The 10,382-nt window shown below is 39.6% G+C and overlaps 1 protein-coding gene across 1 annotated transcript in view; it reads right to left on the reverse strand.

The window, feature by feature from the left end:
• The window catches only part of LOC122805802 (vomeronasal type-2 receptor 26-like), a 41,697-nt gene extending 32,842 nt beyond the window's left edge, over positions 1–8,855 (reverse strand). The window contains exon 1 of the mRNA XM_044076065.1: positions 8,735–8,855. Coding sequence (XP_043932000.1) covers positions 8,735–8,795 — 61 coding nt within the window. The 5' untranslated portion in view covers positions 8,796–8,855. The remainder of the gene's footprint in view (positions 1–8,734) is intronic.
• Between the last annotated feature and the right edge of the window lie 1,527 nt (positions 8,856–10,382).

Raw genomic sequence — 10,382 nt, forward strand, 5'->3', positions numbered from 1 at the left:
GTATGGCCAGACATTAGAGTTTCAGACTTCACACACTCCATGACACCCATGCTTCTACACCCCCCTCCTCTGTTATTCTCTCATCTTCCTAACATTATGAAAGCAATATCTCAGATATATTCATATATTTATTTATTTATTTATTTATGTGTTTGTTTATTTATTTATTTATTATTTTACATTTGTTGACCGAGAAAGTCCAACTGGACAGAGGTCCATTTTCAGTGAAGGCCCGGGGAGAAAAGCTCCAAAACAAAAAGTACATACATTCCAGGCAAGGATTTATACTAAATGGTTATAATCATACCATAAACTTACAGAAAGGTCAAAATATATTTGGGCCTTTATCCCAGTAGTATTTATGGCCTGATCCACAGTTTTTGCAGTAGGACATGGGAAGGCATGCTACTGGTATTTGTCAGCATGGCCTTGCATTTGTTTTCTGTTTACTGTGTTAGGTGGTTAGTTAGGACCCCCCTGACATACCGTACATTGGCAGTATGGGTGAGGCATGGGCCTTTGCCAGAGGACTGTCGGCCATTTGAGAGTGCCATCTGTAGCAGGCCAGTACATTCTGTCACTCAACCGTTCCCAGTCTACAAGCCAATGGATTACCCTGGAGTAAAAGTGGTAAGTGGTTGAGGTGTTCCTGTCAATCCTTCCTGTTAAAACTGATCCACGAGTCTGGATGTGGGCATGTTGCTGTTTACAGCTAGGGACACACCTGCATGGGACACCTATTCAGCATGCAGCATCATGTATGTATTCCCATACAGAGATTGGTTCATGCTGTACTCACTCCCTACAGAAAAGATATTACCTGTGATAAACCTATGGCTGATGGTGGGGTGAGCTGGAAGCATGTGTGACATGGAAGCTACTGGCATATGACTAGGACATTCCCCTTATGCTGCCTTGTGTGTGGACATTGGCAGCCTGTCATTACTTTATAACTGTGCCTTTTGTAGACTGCCAGTGAGTGGCCAGATTACCAGTATTCCATACTAGAGGGACAACTAATGTGATGCTAACCTCTATGTATAATTCCAAAGTTGTGTGCAGTTGACAGTTATTTTATATGCACTCTGTGTAGGGTACTTCCACCTGTGTACTGTTTCTATATGTGGGCCCCCATTCATGGCATGTCCAGCTTTCTGACAGTGACAGATATTGACATCTGGACAGTGAGTATGTACAACTGCTGACATGGGTGTAGCTGAGAAGCAGTGAGGTTGGCACTGTAGCTGTTGGAACATGGCCCTGTTGACCACTTTACTGTACCTAGGCCACTGAGACACAACCATCCAGGCCTACATGCTGACCACTTCCAGGCAATATTAAACACACAACAAACTTACCACACTGACCCCTGCATATTGTAAACATGCAACAATCTATGATGCAGATTGGGACAGCTCTGGCAATCTGTGCTCCGGTGATATTACTCCTCAAACTTACAGGTCACTGCATTTCTTCATGCAATTGTGGGGGAGTGCACACCGGTAGACTTTATACATCTGCACTGACTGTACTGGTATTTCAGGTACTCTGTTGGATTCCATTTCATATTGTATTGTGACCTATCATGCAGAAAGGAGGCATATCAGTAGAGTACACATGTTAGATTTTAATGGCATACATTTCAGTTTCAGACTTCTTACCCTTCAGAACTAAAATGTAACTGCCAGACTGTTGCAGTATGTATGTGTAGGTCTGGAGGGGGGCTGCTCACCATCACCATCATATGGAAGCCTTAGCCCGGCCTTTCTTTATGGTCAGCTACACCTGTCCTACTGGGTGAGGCTGGTGGTGGGTATGTAACCCTCATTGACATCCATGTGTGTGACATATTGATGTCCGCAGTTATTTGGGTCATCACATGTACTGCGGTGGGAGTTGTCACCTTGTGTAGTACTGCCTAGTATGTTGACACCATTATTTGTTATGGATTTCCTGCTGTTCCATATAGCTGTCAGCTGTCTACTGCTATCCTATTCAGACACCCAATTCCCTTGCATGCTTGCATTCATACCATGCATACAACTATCAGAACATATTACTCCATTCAGTAATTGATAGGAAGGGTGACTTATCTTGTTGCTGGGCCAGTATTGAGGATGGTGCTGGAGGGCTGATTATGTCAAATGCATGTAGTACACTCCCTATACATGGTCAAGCACAGGGAATGTCATGTTTATCCCTTTTACTGTATGTGTGAGTCAGACAGGAATCAGTCCCTGGGTGCCTACAGTGTCAGTGTGTCTGCTATGTGTTGACTCTTTGCCAAGGCCTGGGGATACTGGGCATGCCTCCGTCTGCTTACAGGGGCAGGCTCAGGAAGTTCCTCCTCCAATTCCCTCTGTGTCTGTGCTGGACTTGGCAATGGTGGGGGGCTGTGTGGCCCTGCCCTGTGCTGTTTCTGCAGCAGCTGGTTCTGCAGGATCATATTGTGTAGCAAGGCACATACTATGACCATTTGTATACATGTAGCTGGAAAGTACTGCAAGGTTCCACCAGATATGTGAAGACAGCAGAACTGTGACTTGAGCATCCCAAACACACACTCTGTAATGATCCTGATTGGTGCGTGTGCCTCATTATGGTGTTCTTGTTCAGCTGTGTGTGCATTTCTGATGGGTGTCATCAGCCCTGGCTCCAGTGTGTAGCCAGCATCCCCCACTAGATTGCCATATGGGATCAGCCCCCTGGCATACCCCTGATACAGCTGTGAGGAATGCCAGATGTGGGAGTCGTGATAGCTTCCAGGGCTGCCAGCACACATGTCCAAGATAATGCCCAGGGCATTCCTTGGTGTTGGGAAAATATATGTGCTCATTGGCATATGGTGTCATGGCATCCAGGAACTGGTGGAGTACCCTGGATGCTGATGCCTGTGAGACCCCCATGATATTCCCATTTGTTCTTTGGAAGGTACCTGTGGCTAGTATTCTTAAGCCTACACATACCTTGGTATACACTGGGATGGGATCCCCTCTGTTGGCTCTGTGTGTGAGGGAGGAATGGCACAGCTGGATGATTTGCTGTAGAATGTCCCTGCCCACTCTATAGTGCTCCACTGTCTCCAGCTCATGTAGGCCCTGGTAGGTTACCCTGAGTTTGTACACTCTTCTCCTCCTCCTCACTGTGGGTCAGTTGTCAGCATTCTCCTGCTCACCACCCTCAGTCTCTAGCACATATTGATGGAGTAAAGCAGCAGCAGCCTCTAACATTTTTAGTTAATTTTACCAGTTAAAAATTCCCTGTCTGTGTACACCGGTTGTGTAGAGTGTGTGGGAAAGAAACAGTCTAAAGGGTGTTTGCATAGTTTATAGTAGTGTGCTGGGCTGCTGCATGTGTAATTGGCTGATTCTGATACATTCCACCTGCCAGCTATGCTAGTTCTCATTGATTGCCTTTCAACTGCTGTTTCCCCTTCCCACTTCCTCCCTATTTAAGCCCTGAGGTGTGCAGCACATACCCAGTGCTGAAATGTAAACAGTGCAGCCATTTCCTCTTTTTTTTTTTTTTTTTTACTGTTTATGTTTAAAACCTGGTGCATGGCGTGCACACCCATTTAGACTGTGTACATAGTGCTCAGGCACATCTGACAACCCCCCCCCTTCCTTAGTTGTGCTTAGCTAAGGGCAAACATGGGCCACAGAGCTCCAATGAGCTTACAGCAAGCATGGCACACCCCCTTATGAAGCCAAAACTTCCATGCAGGAACAGTGAAGGAGCTCCTGCACTGTTGTATTGCTGCACCTACACGGTTAGGTACAAGCTGACACTTTGAAGACATATGTGATTAAGTATAACCCCCCTCATTTGCATACACCAGTGTGTAGGTCGTTAGTTGCTGCACTAAAACGGACCCTTTCACCTTGACAACCAGTACTCCCTGGTATTGTTTACTTTCTGCATGCCATTGACTATAATGGCAAAATGCAGATTTAACTTAAAATTTAGTTTTTTTTTAATTTATTTTTGGCACGATCCCATTTGTGCTCCGCTGCCCTATGCTTAAACGACCGAGATCAGCCAAAAAAAAAAAGTTTAATTTTCATAATAATTAATCAATTTTTAATGCCAATGGCCTGGCCATTGGCATGTTTAATGTACATAACACATGCTTTTTCATGAGCTGTCATGCCTCCATTTTGTCAGTTGCAGAAATGTACTCAGTTATTTTCCAAATACATTTCTGCACTGACACTGTTCGAGCAGGGAGACCTGGCAGCTTGTTGAATCGCTAAATCATCTCACTTGCATGTTTTTCACAAGCAAATAAGGTGATTTGCATGTTTGCCGGTTTTCTGTGCTGAAACAGTGTAGGGCCACTCGTGCACGTGAAAACGACACTATCCTGAATCGCTCGGCAGCCATTTTCCATGCAGGATCTCCTACACTGTTCCTGCATGGAAGTTTTGGCTTCCTGAATCCCGGAGTTAATTTATGCATTAAGATTTAATCATGAAGGTGAAAATAAAGAGGATGTTTGTGAAATTTAATCAAATACAGAAAAGAACCCTGTAAACGTTTAGGATGATACTATGAGTATTATAACTGTCAGAAAATTGCATGACTGAGAAGCAAGGATGTGCAGTTTTACAACCAAATGAAATTCAAAATGTACATAGGAGACTATATAAATATAGCACAACGTATTGTAAATGTTGCTTTCAGAGAGACTAACCTTTCTTTTGATGGATATTAAAAGAAATGGGGCAATTTTGCAGAGACATAGGCTGGGAAAAAGTCAACTTAACATGGAAGAAATAAAGCAGATATATTTTGCAACAGAAGCTTTGTGCAGACGTGGATATTTACTATAACATGAAAGGAATAACCTGAAGTTAGTAGAGGTCATAGTTACTACAAATATTCCATTACACAATGAATTTTGGTTCTTCAGGCACAGGATATTTCTTTATGCAAATTATGTTTAGGTTGAAAAGGAAATAGAGTGCTGAAATATGATAAATGCTGTGATAAAGTTAGGTTTGTCTCTTCTTTGGTTACTGTAGTGAAACCTAGAGATTATAAACAGATTATATACTGGTACTCCTTTGGAAGAGTGACCTCTACCTCAAGATAACAATCATTGTTTCCTTGTTGACAGTGAACCAGCTGTTTTCAATTATTTTTGTAATAGCCATGCTCTTAATTTGTGATTTGGGTGCCCATTCTCAAATGTATTTCATTATGAACACTCACAAATTAATATTTGTTCTCTTTTAAGTCAAGTAGACCACTGCTGCCCTTCTCAGTTACAAGGAAGTTAAAATGTACACCAGCAGGAACTGAGACTATAAACTGTGAAAGTATAATTTGGTGAGAAGAAGGAAAAGCAACAACTAAAGAAGAGTATAGGACAAAACTATAACATTTAGTTATACAAGAAGGCCGCATGTCCATTGAGGAAGAGAAAAAGAGAAGACTGTATCATGTAAGGAAGGCTTATGGGTAACCATTTGTGTTCTAAGGCATCACATGTACCTGCTGCATTTTAAAGGGATTCGGACAGTTTGCTATATGGAGAGTCATATTTTGAATTTCATTTAGAATTCTCGGAAAGAGAATGTAGGTAGGTACATATATAAAAATTAAGGACCAGCATTTGAGATATTTAGTAGATCTATATTATTTACATTCAATTGTGAAAGTCTGTTTCCTGCAAATGTTAATGAATATAATTTATATTCTGGTAAAGATAGAGAATAAAATTCATAGTTTAGATTTTTGATTTCTTTAATTATTACAACAGATTATTACCAAATCTCCTAACCTTGTTAAGACACTGAATCATTTTTTGTACAAAAAGATCTGTGTACTGGCGGAGGAAACAGGAAATATTTTAGCAGTTAAGAAATTTACAAAAACTTACTTTGTTTATTCCTTTTTCTGATGAAAGAAAACTTGCATCTCTTGTAATGTTTCGACATACGGAGATGGACCTGTATTTTCAAAAAGATTGCTTGATGTTATTAAGACCTCTGGTTTTATGTATTGTCTACAGATGGTATTCATACTCTGGGGCTAAGCATTTTTGCAGCTCTGATCCCAGAAGAGTGCCACTGCTTGTATATGCAATACCCACATATGAAGGAGTTGTAAACACACCCCCCATTGCACAAGTATGACATGCTTAACACATAAGCTGTGGGGGGGGTTACTACACTGTTAAGGGGCTTTACAGGTATAGCTATGTGTATGATTCATAGACCTGAGACTATAATGAGCTCATTTGCATAATAAGCATGTAAACAGCCCTAAATGTATTTCTGTATGCAGCAGTTTTAGAGGAGAATATGGAGATTTGAGGGGTGATCAGTTGGTGCTTGTGCATACCTGGACATTTTACTGATGGGGGTCGCTTTGGTGAACGTTTCATTTTGGTGCTTGTGCATACTAGGAAATGTTACTGAAGTGGTCACTTGGGGAAATGTTCATTTTTGGTGCTTGTGCATACTAGGACATACTCCTGAAGGGGTTGCTTGGGGGAATACATTATTGTGTCATTTTAGTGCTTGTTCTGCAGACTTAAGACAAACTAATGAAGGGTTTGTTGGGGGAATTAATTAACTTGTGTGTCAAGAAAGAGCTTGTACTTTTTTGCGCAAACTACTGAAGGGATGGCTATGGGCAATTTTGCAGATTGTAACTCCAAAATCAGTGGCATTGCTTTTAACTGTGGATGTGTGTACTGCAGGGATGCTGGACTATGAAATACAAAACCATCTCATTATCATACTATGCTTTATGACATTTCTCATTTGCATCTCATTATTTTAAGCCATTTTACATTAGCGTAAATGACCTCTATGAATTTCACCTTTGCTATACTCATCCATAAGCATCAGGAATACCCCTATCACATTTGCATAGGTGAACATGAATACCAGCCATTATGTATCACTAGAGAGGACAGGAGTAGAAATAAATTTTAGAAATCACAGATTTTAATAATGTGTATAACTGTTTTTACCACAATCACACATTTACAATCCACCTCTATATGCCATTAAAAAGAAAGGCAGCACAGATGCTCTTTATGAGCTTATTTGAATTGATCCTGAAAGAAAATGTTGGTTTAAACATCAGAGGAAGGGGCGATTTGGATAACAAGTTGTAGACCTCCTGGTCAAGTAAATGTATTATTATTATTACTTGACTGTTTCTTAACTGTAATTTAATTATTCTTACTGTTTAACATATAATTTCTGTGTAATTTATTGTTTTTATTAGATAATGTGTTTTTGTTCATGTGACTAATCTAGCTACGTAAGCAGTAATGAGGCTTTGATTGCTAGCTCTGAAGAAGTTCCTCTCTAAGATGGAGAGTAAGCAGAGAACTCATGAATAAAAGTCATTTTTATACTTAGCAGTTGTTTTTTTGTTTTAATTTTGCTTTTAAATTTATGCTGTTACCAAATTATAGCCTTATTTTCCTATTAGATTCACATTTAACTTAAGTGTATCACATAGAAAAGCAAACTCTGGGGAAATCATTCAAATGTTTGAGAAAGGTGCTGCATTCATAAACTGTTTATATTTCTGGAGTTACAGTTATGGTCATAAACAGATTATGATTACAAGTTGTTTAGCACCTTTATCTTATTGAGTAATTACATCAATACTTCATAAGCAGGTGCATAGATCAAAAAATTAGCTAAAATTATAGAAACTATACTACCCTATGAATATGGAATAATGGGGAAATTCAGGGGGGGCAATATAAACATTCCTTTATATTTACCCAAGACACTTGACGATACAGTGGAGAGATTTGTACTTGGTCCGGTTGGAAAGGAAGGTCAATATTCTTTGAAATCTCCAGTTTTACTAAGACCAACCCTATACTTTTTGTACATTATTGGTGTAGCCCTACAAACTGAAGGTTATGGTAGGCTATAGTAAAATCCCAGTCAAGAATGTAGTCTTTTATCAGTAAGTGTCTTTTAGTCTGCCCTGATCATTAAGTACAAGAAATGTCACTGAAGGCATTAGATTGTAAACTTAATATTATATTTCCTATTAATGCATTACATTCTATATCTTCATTCATGTGGTTCTGTATTTTGGGTTCCAACAATTTGAAAACTTAACTTTATTCCTAAGAAGACAGGGAATTTCAAAACAAAGTTTGCATCATTAAAGCATTGCCCCGCCCAACCCACAACAAAGGGACTTGTGCCCTCCACAGATTTATTACTTGCATATATTAACTTACAGATCCCTGTACTCCAGAGAAGAGGGAATGCTCCCAGATATCATAATGTCAGAGTTACAATATATTCCATCTAATCACACTTATGTTTTCACTGTTCTCAAATTGCACATACTTTGTCCTAAAACATTACACAAACAGTAAACTTTGAAAATGTAGATTATTCTTAAACATTGTTCTGCTAAACATAGTTGTATTACATTTCCTAGCATAAAAAGTGTAGCCTGCCCAACTTACATCCATTCAAATTTGGCATTATTTCTGCTTGTAGTACTAGAAACTGTACCTACATATTAATACATTATACTATGAATTTTTATTTTTTATTAATTTCTTTTCTGAAGCCTTTCAGAACTTTTTGATGCTTTCATGTTGCTATTTTGGTAAAAGTTAGATGCCATGATATCTTCTGAGACATTAGGTGCAGTGTGACCTGTTTTTGAATATAAAACAACTTATAATAAATAAATTAAATAATAAAAAAGAAGGGTTACTCAAAATTCTGACCAGTTTGGTTTGCAATTTCTCCTTCAGAACATGGCACACATTCATAGCAGCAGATCGGCATTCCCTGAATTGGAGCTTTGCGATATCCTAGATAGCAGCTCTCACTGCAAGCAGAAGTAGGGGCCTGCAGAAGAAAGAGCAGGTAAATATAGTCAGTCTAATAGCTAACAATGATACCAAAGACGCACCAAAACTCACATGCACGTATATATATATATATATATATATATATATATATATATATATATATGGTTCCTTGTGTTTTACCAAACGTATGTTAGTTTAACAAATGCAGGGGTGTGATTTAATGTTTATGGTATGGATGCCTGAACAGTGAATATTTCAATGGTATGGAATGCTGATACAGGTAAGTGGGATTAGGTGGGGTATGTGTATGTGGGGGGGTTGAGGATGAGTGAAGGATGGGTGTTGTGTGTTTTTGTGCAAATTTGTGTACTTTAGTGTAAGAGTAAGGTTAGGCGGTAGATGTAGTATAGTGTGTGTGTCAGAGTCAATTTTCTGCACTGGCAGTGTTACGGGAAGGTTTTAATGAGGCTAGGGTATAGGGAAATGGTTGTGGGATGAGCCAGAGTTAGGGTTAGTACCATTATTAAGATGTTACTGGGGGTCAGATATCTGCTTGATACCAGTTTCTAGATCTATGGAACCACAGTTTACCCTTACATAATCTGTAGACAGTTGGTTAGAATTAAGGACTCTGAGGCAATGCTCCAACAGGGTTCCTGCTGAAGTGCTGACAAGCCAAATATAAAACACTAAAAACCCAAAAGAAGAGTGAATTTCAAAAGATCACTCTTTTACTTTACTTGTTTATCTTTTTGCATTGGACAAGCTCCACCCCCTTTGCATTCCATGATGTGGGTGGGGGCAAACCCCCCCACCTCCAGACATACATACCAACTCTGAGACTGCCGTGCCTCTAAGAAAAGGGTATATTCCAGGAAATGGCCATCTCAGACTTAGTATATACGTCCATTTTTGCCTATTCAGTTTCTACCAGGTCCTGATATTTCAAATGATTATCACACAGACTGCTTACTCTTTAATGAGTACCTCTTACTTCTACAAAACACTGAATCTACATATTAGAAATGTAGACATTTACTAAATTTGTAGACTTGTCTCTTATCAAAACACATAGTCGGTTCCCACAAGGTTGTCAGTACCAACATCTACCTCATACCAGTTTGCCACTTGCCAGAAAATAAGCTTTCTTATGCTGATATACTTGCGTCTCTTCCTAAGCATCAAATACATCTGAAGTACAGGCCTGACTCACAAGTTTCTCAGCAGCACAAGGATAGTTCATTATCTGCACAAGTAACAGAAACACTACAAAGAGATGTCACCAAGCTTACACGCTGAAGCCCTTAAGACTTCTTTACCAGCAAATGCAGACAGGAATACTAAAGTCATAGGGAACTCCTCAGTAAGATCCACAGATCCACAGATGCACCATTCATCAGACTCTACAAAGAAAAGGTGACAGTGATCTTACTGTCAGGTGGCAGCACATGACAGATAACTAGATCACTTGAATTCCTTCATCCCAGGTATGCACATGATACAGTCATTACTCATGTGAGTGTACGGGACTTAAGACACACATCCTTATATTATTTAGAGA

The sequence above is a fragment of the Protopterus annectens genome, chromosome 7.part0 (assembly GCF_019279795.1).
Source record: "Protopterus annectens isolate FY-2018-M chromosome 7.part0, PAN1.0, whole genome shotgun sequence".
NCBI lineage: Eukaryota > Metazoa > Chordata > Ceratodontiformes > Protopteridae > Protopterus > Protopterus annectens.